Raw genomic sequence first — 15,912 nt, 5'->3', positions numbered from 1 at the left:
GATGGGTAACAGAGAACTGGATTGACATTGTGGCTGCAACTGTGGGCTCAAACAGCAATAACTGGGAGGACAGTAAAGGCCTGGGCAGTGTTTAGTCTATTGTACACAAGGTCGCTATGAGTTCGAATAGTAAGATCCTTACTGTAGCGCTCACAGTCTAAGTACCCAGGGCATGGAAGGTCAACTTCCCCATCACCCACTGACTCCTGTAGCAGTGGTCTTGCCAGATGGGAAGAGAGCTGAATGCTGCAGAGTAGGCTTCAGAGAAAAAGCACTACATTTTCAACAAATGCTCCAATAGGGCAGACCAACCCTTCCAGCATGCAGATTACGCCATTTTCATGCTGTATAAAACCTGCTTTAATTTCCATGCCCAATTATTTTTCCCTGCATACATGCAGCATTTTTCCTAAACTCCCCATGTGTTTCCCACTGTTTGCCCCTAACATGACTAAATATTAATCCTTTCCCACTGTAAAACCATCAAAGATTCACAGGCTCTGAGTTCTCTTGGCTTCTTTGGCTGTGGGATATTGGCTGAGGACACACCTAGTTTAATTCAAAGCTTAAAGAATCTCACCCAGTATATTTTTTTTCTATTACCCGAGGTGCTTATCTGAGGGAAACCTGCCAAACTGACCAGTGACAGCCACTGTACACAAAAAGTATCCCAGAGCTTTAGCCAAGTTCTAGAGCTATTTACCAGCTTAGTTTCATAGGTCTAGAACATTCTAGCTCTTACTCTAACAGAAAATTTCTTAGGGAAATGAAGAATTAACAACAACTAAAACGAGGTAAAGACGGATCCAATTTGTTGCTGATGTTCTTTTCTTTGGAATATTTCATTGTGTTGTAAGTGAAAGCTTATACAGCAAATGAGATTCACATTAAAAATTGACACACCAACGTTCCATGGCATTGGTTCCAATCCCTGCAGTGTGTCTGCACTCTAGTCATTTCCATTCCGTCTGCCTGGTTTCCATCACCAGGTCAGTTTCCCTCTCCTCCTTGCCTTTTCACCTTTGCTTTTGGGTAAATGATGACCATTTGGTCCTATAGAGTTGATAGTTCTACAGAGCATAATTCTCACAGGTGTTCTTTGTTTTTCCCGTTGGCTAATCTATTATTTGGTTGAAAGGTGACTTCCAGGAGTGACTTCAGTTGCAGGTTTAAAGGGCAACAGTCTTGGGGATTCATCAAGCCTCTATCAGTCCAATAAGTCTTTTTTTTTTTTTCTTTTTTAATGAATTGAAGATTTAGTCTACATTTTTCTCCCATCCCAACTGGGATCTTTTATTGAGACCCTAGTCAGAGTGGTCACTAACTAGCTGGGGACCATCTAGATCTTCTGGTTTTGGACTATAAGAGGTCCTTAGTCCTGTAGATACGTTTCCTCCTTGAGTCTTTGCTTCAGATGGGAAGAGACCAATGGTTATACCCTAGACGGCTGTTCTCAAGTGTTTAAGACTCCAGGCGCTACTCCCCAAATTAGTACGCAAAACATTATGAATTAAGTTATTCAATATATGTCTAGGAAATATTCCTAACTATGTCCCCTATGCCATTTATTGTATATGATTTATATATGCAGCACCTATAGAAATTCATACGCATAAGCCCACAAATATGCCCATATGGGCACATGCATGTATTCCCATATACCTTCCCACAAACATATAATATATATCTCTACTTATATAGACACTCAATTCTTTTTGCTTATCATTACTGTTGTTTCAAAATCATATATGTGATAACCATAGCTGTCTTTACCAATTTGTTCTTAGAACTCTGTATTAATTTAGTCAACAGTGGTTTCTTACTAGGCATAGCATCTTCCAGCCTTTCAAAGCAGCACGTTATTTTGTTTGGTGAGAATTGCAGAAGTATGGCCTGGCCTTGTCTGTCCTAGCCTTTTATGTTGTTGGACAGCTAAGAAAATATTGTACTTCCAGAATCTGATCAGGATAATTGCCACCTGTCCTTCTGTACCAATACGGAATGATCTGTTTACACCTTTGCACATGAAATCCAGGTGCTGTGAAGCATAACTTCCCACATGAAATCTAGGATCTGTCAGTACAACTCATACTGACTACAGCTAGTCATTTACAAAGACTCCTGGTGGTGCAGTGGTTGAGTGACCAGCTACTAAGTGAAAGGTTGGTGGTTTGGATCCACCAGCTGTGGCCGTCAGCTTTCATAAAGCCTCAGTAAACCTATGGGGACAGTTCTATTCTGTCCTGTCGTCTCCATGAGTCAGAATCAACTCGACAGCCATGGGTTCGGGTTTTGTTTAGTGATTTATAAGGCTAGAAATTTGTCTACAACTGCGTAAAGTAATAAAGCTTGGGACGATGGCAGGCAAGTTAGTTTCCAACACTGAGCAAATTCCTCTCACCCTACAGTTCTGGAAATTCCGGAGCTTTCCTAATCTTCATGGAATTACTCCAAATTAAAGAGGGCATTAAAGAGGATCTTCACCATCATCTTTCCCAGCCACATCTTCCTGAATGACAAGGAACAGTCTGAGCCTGAGTGCTTCCCTCCCCCACTTCCCGACCATGGCATTAGAGCTCTAGAGGAGGTCAGACAGAGAGTGCGGGGCATAGTCTCACTTTGTTATTATTGTTGTTGTTAGGTGCCATCGAGATGGTACTGACTCAGAGCGACCTTATGCACAGTGCCTGGCCCTATATCACTCTTACAATCACTGCTACACTTAAGCCCATTGCTGCTGCTACTGTGCCAGTCCATCTTGTTGGGGGTTGTTCCTCTTTTTTGCTGACCCTCCACTTTACCAAGCACGATGTCTTTCTTCAGGGACTGGTCCTTCCTGATAATATGTCCAAAGTATGTGATATGAAGTCTGGTTGTCCTGGCTTCCAAGGAAAATTCTGGCTGTACTTCTTCCAACATAGATTTTTTTTGTTCTTTTAGTGGTCCATGGTACTTTCAATATTCTCCTCCAGCACCGTAACTCAACTGCATGAAACCTATGGTCTTCTTTATTCATTGTCCAACTTTCACATGCATATGAGGTTATTGAAAATACCATGACTTGGGTCAGGCACATTTTAGTCTTTGCTCTTAAATATTTTAATAGGTCTGTGCAGCAGATTTGCCTAATGCAATACATTGTTTGATTTCTTCACTGCTGATCCCATGAGTGTTGGTGGTTGAGCTGAGCAAAATGAAGTCTTTGACAATGATATTCTCACTTGGATTTAAACAAATATCTTTCAAAGAACAAGTCGGCCATCATCAACCTTGAAATCCTGAGATCCCATGAAATAGTACCACAGGAAATCTCTAATGTATTTTCTCCATCTATTGTTTTATGTTTTGGAGATCCTTCCTGTCATAAAAGTGATTATGCATGGTTTCTATAAAGGGTCCTGAGAAAGCAGTTTGGGCTGGGCATGCTCACATGGACACTTCCAGTACTCTCATTTTTGCTCACATGACAGCCCTTTGTCTCTCTTTGGGCCATTCTGTCATTTAGAGAGCATATTCTGCCCATAGCCCACCCAACACGCATGTGCACACACCATCCATTTTTTAATGGTGCTCTTCTTTAAATGTACCCCACCAACTCTTTCCAGGAAAAGTACACAGTTCCTTTAGTGGAAATTTTTGTTTTCATTTTGTACATAGAAGTGTCATTATAGTTACAGCAGATCCACATTTAAAGAATTATTTATGGAGGAAAAAAATATCCCTTTTTACACCAGGCACTGTGCTTTCCACTACACTACCAGAGCTCTGGTAGCGTAGTGGTTACGAATTGGGCTGCAAACCGCAAGGTCAGTTCAAAACTACCAGCTGTTCCGCAGGAGAAAGATGAGGCATTCTACTCCCATAAAGATTTATAGCCTCGGAAACCCTGTACAGAGTCGCTATGAGTCAGAACTGACTCCCCAGCACATAACAACAACAACAATGCTTTCCATGGGTTATCCTTGTGTTTAATCCTCCCAGTAACATAAGGAGAAAGGTGTGTGGCTGTTATTTTGTTAAAGAAAGGAGAACAGAAAGCTCACTGAAATTAAGCAGCACGTATAACTTGGGAACGGACCATGTGCAGGGAGCTTTGGGTAAAATATTCTGTAGTAGCTTAATAAATGTTTGTTGAATGAATAAATGAATTCAGCTAAGCCTTGCAATAGCTTTTTAAGTGAGTACTGTCATCATACCCATCCCACAGGTAAGGAAATAGACTCAAGTAAATTGCTCATTGTCTATTGGGATTAAAGGCAGTGGGAGATGAGAGTTGAATTCAGCTCTATCTAGCACCAAAGTCAGGGATTCTTGCTACTCCACCATACTGTCGCTAAAGAAAATACTGCAAACAAGGGCACTCAATAATAAACAGTTTTCTACTCCGCGGGAGAAAGATGAGGCTTTCTACTCCCGTAAGGATTTACACCCTCGGAAACCCTGTACAGGGTCGCTATGGGTCGGAACCGACTCGACGGCACTTAACAACAACAACTCTCTAAGCACTAACTTGTGCCTTTCTCTTAGCATAGCCAGAATTCACAACTGAGACAGGGAGTTAGGAAATCACAAAGCATGAAACTGATTGGGGGAATAAAAAAGAACATCATGAACATTACCTAATTGTTTAGTAATGTTGTCATGCATTGTCCAAAATTGGCCTGGAACAGGAGTACAGCCAACGAGAGGGATATAAACAGATCTTGTATTGGGATGAGCGACCTCATTTCTAGCCTTTCCGATTCATATGAGAGGTGGAGACCTTCAACATGAGTGCCATGGACCAGGCACACATACTCAGGGACACAAAGAGCCATTTAAGGGGCAGAGCCAAAAGAACGTTTATACAAGAACTCCAGCAGGGAATTAAAAAGTACCGTATGTTTTTGCCTTTCAAAGCATGATTCCCTTTCCTGTTTTTGTTATTCTGAAATTAAAAACATTTGGTTGGTATGCCAGGCAGCAAAGGCAGCAGACACCTCAGGTCACCAACACCCCTCATGCCAGGCCAGGGAAGGCCATCAAAACATCTCCGGCTTCAGAAAATCATGGCTGGGCTTTGTGCTCAATGCCAAATTAATATATCAGTATTGCACATGATGGTTTATTGGGATTCTTCTCAATGCTTAAAAGAACCTACAAGAACCAGAAACTATTACTTTAAAATCAAGATGTGTGTGTGTTTGTGGTTTTTTCCTGCTGCCACTGGTGAATGAATGCTGTTACATGATGTTGCCTAGGGAACTACAGTTGGTTTTGTTCATGGCTGTATTCCACAGGAAGGTGCCACAATGAATAAACAATACCCAGACCAAAGGTGTCCCCTTCCCCCAAATCCAATACAGGGAGTAACAGAGGAAAAAACACAATTTAAAAAAGAGCAATGTACCAAAATCTGAGCCTACAAAAGAGATGCTAAAGAGACAACTGTCTAAAAATTGGGAGAAAACTGTTTTTTCTTTCTTTCTTTCTTTTTATTTAACTTTAAATATAATTCACTCCAATATTTCATCAACTAGTCACCTCCTGAGCTCATTTGAAATAAGATTGATTTCACCAAATTTCAACATTCGACTTTTCAGGAAATGAGTTGCTTATTATCTATCCATAAGGCCAACCAGCTAAGCCTCTTAAGTGTATTTCCTTCATGAAACGCAAGGCTTACAGAACAGGCTGGGGTGTATTTCAGTTACTGTTGTTCCACCCCTTAGAAGCTATAAGCAGGTGACAACAAGAGCTGTCGCTACCATGCATTTACCTCAACACAAGAAGCCTGATCTCCAGTCCTTCTCTTAGTAACTAGGCCCAAAGGGAGAGCGGGTTTGCAGGACTGTGACACTGAGGTTGCCCTTGCAGTAGGACTCTCATTCATCAAGACTTCATTACGTCCATTATTCTGTGTTTACTAAGACTGAAATGTTGGTGTTATTAAGTGCCATCAAATTGATCCAGACTCACAGCGATCCTGATAGTGTTTCTGAGGAGCTGTTGGCTGAGTCTGAACTGCTGACAGTGTGGTTCACAGTCTAGTGCTGATCCTACAGTGCCACACCAGGACCCCATGACTGCAATAATGCTCAATGAACCTTTCATGACTGAGATGTTCATTACTCTATCTACAGTGACTATGACTAGAGACAGACAGTGGTGGTTCCCTGTAGATTTCTTGCTTTCTGTGTGGGAGACCAGGATTCAATTTCCAATCAATGCACTTAATGCACAGTTTCTACCTAGCTGTCCTGACCCTACTGTTGAGGTTTCTAACTACCACACCACCTGTCATGGTCAGGAAACACCAAAGAGCAGCCTATTTTGCAGAGTTTAAAATATTTAAAAACGGATTTCTCTAAAGAAAGCCCCCAAAGATAAAATCTCTAGAGAATAACAGATAAGCTACACTTAAATTGTTGCCAATCATTGAAATAAAGAAATGATTCAACTTACAATAACTTTCAGGTTTCCCTTAACATCGAAAGATTTGATCACCCAGTTAACAGACTTTTTGCACTTCAAAATCAGGATGAGATTCTTGACCACCTCAGGATCCTTTTGAAAAGGTCTTATGTCAATTATTATATCCACCTGGAAAGCACTGTGAATGGAAAACAAAGGCAAAGTTAGGACCTACATGCCAGAAAGTTGCAACTATCTCCCCTCTTCCAAGTCTTCGAGTTTCCAGTGTCTGGCCAGTTGATTAAAAAGCTGGAGTGCATCCCAGGCAAATGACATGTGCAAAACAGATTGCTATTGCACACATAACAAAATGGTTTTACATAACAATAGAAACACATGCCTGCTGATAATTAGCCACTAAAAATTTTCTCTTCTCTGAAAAAAAAAAAAACAGCAAAACAGAAACCTCCAGTGGTTACTTAATGCAGCCACTGTTTGAAATGGACTTGAAAAAATCAGGAGTTTACTTTTGAAGCACAATTTTTGCTTTTCCAACCTTCAACACCTTTAATATGTAACTTTCCAACTTGCTATGTGTTCAAAGTCCTTCAAAACCAGAAGTGGGTAGCAGTTTGGTGAGTGGAGAATGGCAGGCAGGAGGGAGACATGGCGGTTAAAGTTAGACTTCAGAATAAAATAAGAGGTAAAAGACTCGAGAATTTTTTTTACTTATATAAGGCTTGCTTAATCCATTAACAAATGCTACAGAATCAAATCTGCATTTCCTTTCCCACACTACTAGATATACAATTATTAAAGTAAAGAAAACAGATGGTCAATTACTGAAAAACTGATGAACACAATTCAAATCTCCAAAAATTAAATATAAAAGAAAATCTTTACCAAATAAGAACACCGCGGTCATTACGAGTTTAAGGGGAAAATCTGTATTTCCATTTTGGTTTTATACACTTGCAAAGCATAAAATGAAAGAGATACTCAAATGAAATCTTAAGCTTAATATATGAGAGCATTTGCCAATTACTTGTACTCTCATAATTACCAAAACCAATCTGTAGTTTATTTGCTTTTCAAATCAAAATTTGATTTGAATTTTAATGTTTAAATCATTCTACAACAAACAAAAGTAACATCTTAGAGAATAAAATACCTAGGAATAAATCTAACCAGAAACATGAAGGACTCATACACTGAAAATGACAAAGCAATGCTGAGAGAGACTGAAGACGACTTAAATAAATGTTAAAATGTTCTGTGTTCTAAGGTTGGAAAATTTATTGTTAAATGTCAATACTACCCAAAGCAATCTACAGATTCAATGCATTCCTGATTGAAACTCCAACAGCCTTCTTTACAGAAATGGAAAAACCAATCCTCAACTTTATGTGGAAGAGCAAGAGGCCCTGAATAGCTAGAGCAGTGTTGGAAGGGAACAAAAAGGACTCACACATCTTGATTTTAAAGCATACTATACAGCAACAGAAATCAAACAGCCTAGTATTGGTATAACATTAGACACACAGACCAATGGAAATGAGAGTCCAGAAAAAAAACCCACACATCCATGGCCAATTGATTTTTGACAAGGATGGGATGTCCATTCAACAGGAAAAGGAGAATCTTTTTAATAAATGATACCGGGAAAACTGGATTCCACATTCAAAACATGAAGCAGGATCCATGCTTCACATCACACTAAAAAACAAATTTAGAATGGATTAAGGGCCTAAATGTGCAAAGTAAAACCATAAAATTCTTAGCAGAAAATCCAGGATAAAGCTGTTGGGCCAAGTTTTTTTAATACAGACTGATTATCTTATTATCTATATTGATTATCTAATATCTAATAACAAAAGCACAAGCAGCAAAAGACAAAATAGATTAGTGGGATCTTAAGAAACTTAGCAACTTTGTTCTTCAACAAACTTTGCCAAAAATTTGAAAAGAAAGTCAAGCTACTGACTGGGAGAATATCTTCAGAAACTATTTATTTGACAACAATCTAATAACCAAAATATACATAAAACCTCAACTTAACAACAAAAAGACAAATAATCATAAAATGAATAAAAGACCTGAATAGACATTTCACTAAAGAGGACATTCAAAATGTCCACCAAACTCATAAAAAGATGCTCAACATGATCAGCAATCAGAGCTAATCAAAACTACAACGTACATGATACCATATTACTCCCACTAGAATGGCTAAATTAAAACAAACAAGCAATAAGAAAAACCCCAAACAGAAAATAACAAGTGTCTAGGGTGTAGGGAAACTGGACTCCTAGTGTGGTGCTCTGATAAACACTGGATTTCGAATCACAAGGTTGGTGGTTCAAATCCACCAGCTGCTTCTGTACCGGGTCACTATGAGTTGGAATGCACTCGATGACACTTAACAGCAACAGCATCCATTGCTGGTGGGAATGCAAAATGGTACAGCTGTTGTACAAAACAGTGTGTCAGTTCCAAAAAACTAAACCTAGAACTAAACCCAAACCCACTGCCATCAAGTCAATTCAAACTCATAGCAATGCAACACAGCATTCCCAAGACTATAAATCTTTATGGGAGAAAATAGCCTTATTGTGTTCCCATGGAGCTGGTGGGTTTGAACCACCAAGCTTGTGGTTAAGCAGTCCAAAACTTATCCCACAGAGCAAACCAGAGTTGTGGCCATTCCTAGGTATATATATATTCCACTCCTAGGTATATATAACCAGAAGACTCAAAAACAGAGACTTGTATACCACTCACTGTTCATTGCAGCGCTATTCAACACAGCCAACAAATTGGTGGAAACAACCAAACTGCCCATCAACAGATGAATGCGTAAACAAAATGTGGTACACACATCCAATGGAAGTAATTTCTTTTCTACTCAGCCACTAGAAACAAAGAAATCTTGATACATACTACAATATGGATGGAATTTGAAGACATGAAAAAATCTGCCATAAAAGGACAAATATAGTATGTCTTCACTTACATAAAAAGTAAGAAACGTATAGAGACTAAAGTTTATTAGCGATTACCTGAGGCAGGAGGGAGAAGGAGGGGTTAATGGTAAGGGAAAAAATCGCATTAAGTTTAGGGTTGCATTGCTAATTATTGTTAATTGCTGCCTATTAGTTTTATACCTGCAAAAAGCTAAACTGGTGAAGTTGTGTGATAGATATATTTTCAATGACAAAATACAACAAAAAATTCTAAAAACCATGAAAGTAGCTGTTGAAGATACTTTGTTGTTGTTGTTGTTGTTAAGTGCCGTCGAGTCGGTTCCGACCCATAGCGACCCTGTACAGGGTTTCCGAGGATGTGAAACCAAATACCTCGCGGGATTTGGTTCCTTGATTTGGAGGTTTAGGATCATGGGTTCATGGTTCATCTCAGTTAATTGGTCTAATAATGTGTTTAGTGCTTCTGTCCTACTTCCTAGTTAGTTGCATAGGGCCTGAGGTCTTAAAAGTTTGCAGGCATGACAAATAGCATGACAGTTGGTCTCTATTATGCCTGGAGCAAAGTGGAGAGTCAGGAATAGGAGGAGGATGTAGAATTTGTGGCTAATTGTCTCCACCAGTAACTGCTTCCTTTGCCATGAGAACAAAACTAGATGGTGCCCAGCATTTTGATCAAAGATTTTATACAAATTTCCAGCCCGAGGGCAGGAAGATTAAGGTGGGAGAGGCCAAACAAGAACACAAAGTTATTGTACCTAATGGTTCTTTAGTATATCATTGCAAAGGGCCACCTCAACACACACACACACATACACACACGAACACACAAACACACAGTTTTAAAGCAGAGTTCTGAGTGTGTCAGCAAAAATGTTGAGATCACTATGAACAGATCTTTACTAAAAATAGAATGGTATTAAAATTATAATTTTGTTAATAATATCCCACTTGGCAATTTTCATATCAGGGAAACTTCAGTCAAGGGGAATAATGATGAATCAAGAGGAGCTGTGTCTTGCCTGTAACTAGTACAGACTAGGCTTCAGAAACTCATCTGAATCTGAGCAATCTAAAGACATACGCAGAAAATAAAGACCATCCTTGGGGCCATTACTCTCTTCATCACAGTTTCTGTGAGCCATACTTCCTACACAGGGACGTCTGTAGGTCCCCAACTCAAGTAGGGTGCCAAACTGGTTTGAACCAGTTCAGTCATGGTCAAGACTGTGTAATCTAAACAGATCCACTTTTTGAAAAATTGGGGTGAAACAGAATGATAACTGGAACAGGAAAAAATATGAGTCAAAGCTCTGGAATGGGAAACTCGTAAGAGGCGAAGTGAGCCCTTTCAGAAGCCTGAGGCAAGAGACTGAACTACTGTTAGAGCTTTGGAGAGTGACGCACATTCAAAGATGTACATTCGGTCACCAATTTTGAGCACCGCTTCTGACTGCTCATCAAGAGATTTGGTTGCTGTACAATATGCATGCTGTCCTTGTTTTCTAAAAGGGAGATTAACTTTCTAGCAGGGCGTCAACCAGTAATTTTTCCCACTCCTGTTACCACTCTAGTACATCCACACTTTACAAACTCAGGTTCATTCCAGTTTTGCTTGCTCAGCCATGACTGAACTGGGAACTGGTTTGAATCCCTGTCTGCAAGGCAGGAAAGATCTTCACTTTCATCTGTTCTTAGTTCAGCACAGATCCCACATGCAGGCACATTTACACTCACATTACCTGTAGGGGTTGGAGTTGGGGGTGATTAACTCGATGATATGTACTTCCTTATCACGAGGCTGGCTGGACATCACACACCCTTCTGCTGCCTTAGGTTGAAGGTACTCAGCAAGGTAATTGAGAGACAGAAAATTCTTCCCTATGTTGCACGTGGGAGGGAAAACTTGATCTGAAAATGAAGACAGGGCAATGTGTCAAACTAGCCAGCCACACACATGGTCATGAGACTCAGAGGAAAGTGGAGGGATCTGTGAAACTGAACTAGTGCAGGAAACAGGAGACACTGGCCAAAGGATGGGCCTTAGTCTGTGAGCTCCTCAAACACTGCCCTGAGATGCCTCCCATTATGGTCACCCACACCCAATCCACTGCCTTCAAGTTGATCTGACTCAAGTAGAACTGCTCCGTAGGGCTCTCTTAGCTAAAATACTTACAGAAGCAGGTTTCCAGATCTTTTTCCCATGGCACCACTGAGTGGGTTTGGACCTCCAACCTTTAGGTTAATGTTACTGTTATTATTGTTAAGTGCCGTGGAGTCAGTCCTGACTCACAGCGACTCTGTATAGGGTTTCCAAAGAGCAGCTGGTAAGTTTGAACTGCCGACCTTATGATTAGTAGATCAGTGCTTATTGTACAGCACTATATACCAGGACTCCTTTGGGTCAAGAGCCAATTGCAAACCACTTGCATCACCCAGGGACTTGACTTATCATCACCAGTGACCAACACTGGTGTCCTCTTTTTGTCGAAACTCTCTCTTTTCTTGTTCTCCATGGAATGTATTTGTTCTCATCTATCTCCTCTGATTGGTTTGTCTTTCAGTTTCTCTCAGATTTCTCCTCTCCTACTCATCCTTTAAAATCAATGGACCTCAGTTATTGGCACACAGAAGAATGTACCTGTTTGGACTTCATCCCTGAGAGTATGATTCAGAAAGTCCAGGTGGAAAGGAGCTCCGAGTGGTGCAGTGGTTAAGCACTCAACTGCTACCTGAAAGCATGGTAGTTTGAACCTACCTACTGGCTGATTCTGAGGGAGAAAGGCCTAGCAGGAGACCTGGTAACCTACTCCTGTAAAGACTGTTGTTGTTAAGTGCCGTCAAGTTGGTTTTGACTCATAGCGACCCTGTATAGTGTTTCCCAGGACCGTGAGCAGCCGACATTGCAGTTCAGACTGACCTTGCGGTCCAGTGCATTATCCTGCAGCACCACACCAGGAAAACTTTATAAGGCAATTCTCTTCTCTCATGTGGGTTCGCTAAGAGTTGAAATTATTTGACAGCACCTAAAAACAACAGGTTTCATTGTAATAGCCCATAGTCACTAATGAGAAACATTTTAAGAGCCATAAAATGGTCCTTACAACCAGATTTCACAGAAAGTAAGAGCGGAGCAAAGCCAGCTTTCTTTTTTTAAAAAGCTTCACAGTTGATCCTGTAGCAAACAAGGTTATAAACCTCAGTTCTTTTCTCATCAGACTCTCTTGTGTCCGATCTTTGCAAATAATCTGAACCACTCCCATGGCTTCAAATTCATACCAGGATTCCTTTTCAGAGCTCCAGACCTGTATTGTCATCTGTCTACCAAGCATCTTCACCTAAAATTCTTACTAAAAAATGCATCTGTTATCTATCCTATCTCCAAATCTGCGCTTCCTTGAATATTTGCTACTTCAGTAGGACAGCCAGCACTCACTTAATTCTCTAGCCTGCCTGTGGAATCAACCATTCCCTCAGGCTTACTCTCCATCTCACTTTATCCCCTAAACACAGAAGGTAGGAGTTTGGGGGAAATGGTGGGCGTAGCATTCCAATGTTTTCCACATCTTGACATAGATAGCTAATGTTAACATGTCCTTTTACAGTCTGCAAGGTGGCTTCTCAAATACCATCTCATTGTGCGGAGGGCTGCTCACCACTTCCATCCAGAAAGTGATGCCAGTGCCAAGTGTGCCCCGCCCCACCCCCACACAGCGGAGCATGCCATTTACACAGCACTGCAGTTGATGGGATTTCCATCCAGCGCCTTAAATGATTAAGCAGAACTTGAAAGAAACTGCTGGCAGTGATACAGCTGGGACAAGTGTCAAGGAAGTTCTAGGTGAAGCAAGATTTTTCAGAAGGAGTAATTCATCAGAGCCCTGGCATTTTTAAGAAACACACTTCTGCCTGATTCCTAGAATATTATTCAAATCCATATGAAGTCTCACTTGGAGTAAGGTGTCAGCTTAGGAGGTACCTAGGTTGGATTGGAACTGCTCCCCTGACTTGTGCAACATGCCTTGTTTGGAAGGCCACAGCATTCACTGTTGAGTCCCATCCCCATCCCCAGAGCTGAGGGCCCAGAGTAGCTCACAAGGTCCCTACTTGTAGGTTTTTTGTCACAAGAGAGCACTGGCTCTGCCCTCTGGATTTTTCTCTAAAGACCCCCTCAGAGAGACGAGGCCTGGGCTGCTGGCTGGAGCGTCCTCCCCTCCACATCTGCTAAGGATTTTTCCAGATGAGCAGAGGAGGTATGCACACTCTGCAGCTGCAGCCTGCGGATGCCTCCCCCAGATCATAGGACGGAAAGTGATATTAGGACAACAAGGGTGAATGCAAACCAAGAATGGGAGGAGCCTGTGGACAGCCAGGCTGGAGCTCAAGAGACTAAGACCCTCTGGGAACACTTGTGCATTCAGCTCATAGGTGTGGCTGGTTTGCATCTGGAATTGTAGTGGACATAGGTTTAGGTATGGGGGTGCTGGGATTAACCACCCATGAGCCACCATTTGAGACAAATCACAAAAGTTCATACAACTTGTGACCCTCACAAGCCATTGTTGAAAAGTGCTGTCAAGTTGGTTCCGACTCACAGTGACCCTGTATAATAAGAGTTTCTGAGGTGGTAAATCTTTGTATGAGCTGAAAGCACCATCTTTATCCCACAGAGCAGTTGGTAAGCTGTAAGCACTGATCTTAGGAAAGGTTTAACTATTCCAAAGTTGCAGTTATTAAAACCTCAAGTTCCAGAGGCCACTGCCACCCAAAGCTGATCACTTTTTGTTGTGTACGGTTCCCCCTAACCCCAAATGCATCAAAACTTACACCAAGTGCCAAGCAGAAAGGAAACCACAAAGGGGAATCCCCGGGAAGAAAAGAAAGTCACATGCTTATTTGCATTTTAGGAAAGGATTGATAAATGCCTTTGAGACCCAGAATGATATATTCTGAAGGCAGGAATGAGGCATGGTTGAGTGGGGCATGGGGGGAGGGTAATTCAAATTTCATTTTCAGCTGTGGCAACTGAGGCTCTGGTGGTAAGTAAGAATGTTGCTTGAAGGCTCACAGTTAGTGAGACCAGCTGCAATGAAGAACCCTCTTCCAGAAGAGCCCATTGCCACTGAGTCGATTCTTACTCATAGTGATGCTATAGGGCAGAATAGAACTGTTTCTTTCAAACAGACTGCCTTATTGTTCTCCTGCAGAGTGGTTAGTGGGTTTGAACCACTGAGTTTACAGTTAGCAGATTAACCCACTGCATCACCAGCTCCTTGGTAAGAACCCAGGTCTCCTGAATGCTTCCACTCAAGGTATAGGGGGTAGAACAGTGGTTTCTCAAACTTTAGCAACCATCAGAATCACTTGGAGGACATGTTAAAACACGACTGTGAGGTCCTACTTGCAGCATTTCTGACTCAATCAGTTTGGGGTGATACTGCTTCTGTCAGAAGAAGGATAGCACTTTGAAAACCATGGGTTAAAGCAAGAGGAAGCACATGGCCCGGTATCCCTGGGCACAAGAAGAAACAGGCCAGGCTCTTGGAAGCCAGCTAATGAAGTGTGGTCCATAGCGATAAACATCACTTTGCAGATGACCCTCTCCATGACATGAGTCAGGGAGTTATAAACAGTGATGGCTGGAGTCACGTTTCCGGGGGAGTCTCGGGGTGGTGCAAACAGTTAATGCGCTCAGCACTAACAAAATGTGGGCAGTTGAAGTCCACCCAGAAGCACCGTGGAAGAAAGGCCTGGCTCTCTACATTAGAAAAATCAGCCATTGAAACCCCTATGACACACAGTTCTAACTAGGACACAGAAAGTGTCAATGGGAGTGAGAATCAACTTGACAGTAACTAGTCAAAGTGTTATCAAGGAAGGTAGTTAGTTCCATTAGGTTCCCTTCCCTGACGGAATATACAATCTGGGGGAAGTCACTCTCAGGCACCAGGACATGCACAAGAACAAGCCCAGGTGTCTGTATCATAGCAAAGAGCATTGATGGTCCTCCTGACTGGAGGTGCTAGATCAGCAGACGTGGCTGTATAAGACAGTTCTCTCAAAATAGAGCATAAACCTGTTATCTATTAATATAATCCATCCTTGCCCAGTAAGTAACCACTCCTATTGGATCCAGTTACATCTTGGGTAAATGTAGCAAGAGTTAACTAGAGAGCCCACCCGCATCTCTTTTTATTAGAAAGAAACAGTACAATCTCAAGAGTCTTGCTGAGATAAGAGTCAATTACATGGGAAAGGGTCATAGAAGACAAATGTCAATGAAGGCACTGAAATGGTCAGGACTTCATAGTTCAAACACTCTTGTGCTGGGATGCCCTGGCGACCCTGCATGGACTTATTTCCGGCTGGCACATTTGTATGCTCTGGAGCTGGTAACCATTTCATTTATTGCCTTGCCAGCTTTCCCTCCTACTATGGTGCTGGCTTTTGCTTATGCCCTGTCTGCTTGGCATTTATGGGTTTTTGCTTTGCAAAACTGGTGTCCCTCAAATGTGAGGGCACTAATTCAGGGAATACA

At 41.5% G+C, this 15,912-nt stretch overlaps 1 protein-coding gene across 1 annotated transcript in view; it reads right to left on the bottom strand.

Moving 5' to 3' along the window:
• The window catches only part of TGFBR3 (transforming growth factor, beta receptor III), a 176,323-nt gene that overhangs the window by 46,188 nt on the left and 114,223 nt on the right, over window positions 1-15,912 (bottom strand). Inside the window, exons 5-6 of the mRNA XM_006831059.1 lie at window positions 11,117-11,285; window positions 6,445-6,592 (exon numbers count right to left, since the gene is read on the bottom strand). Coding sequence (XP_006831122.1) covers window positions 6,445-6,592; window positions 11,117-11,285 — 317 coding nt within the window. The remainder of the gene's footprint in view (window positions 1-6,444; window positions 6,593-11,116; window positions 11,286-15,912) is intronic.

The sequence above is a fragment of the Chrysochloris asiatica genome, unplaced genomic scaffold (assembly GCF_000296735.1).
Source record: "Chrysochloris asiatica unplaced genomic scaffold, ChrAsi1.0 scaffold00002, whole genome shotgun sequence".
In the NCBI taxonomy this organism is placed as follows: domain Eukaryota; kingdom Metazoa; phylum Chordata; class Mammalia; order Afrosoricida; family Chrysochloridae; genus Chrysochloris; species Chrysochloris asiatica.
This window is presented reverse-complemented; position numbering and strand designations above follow the sequence as displayed.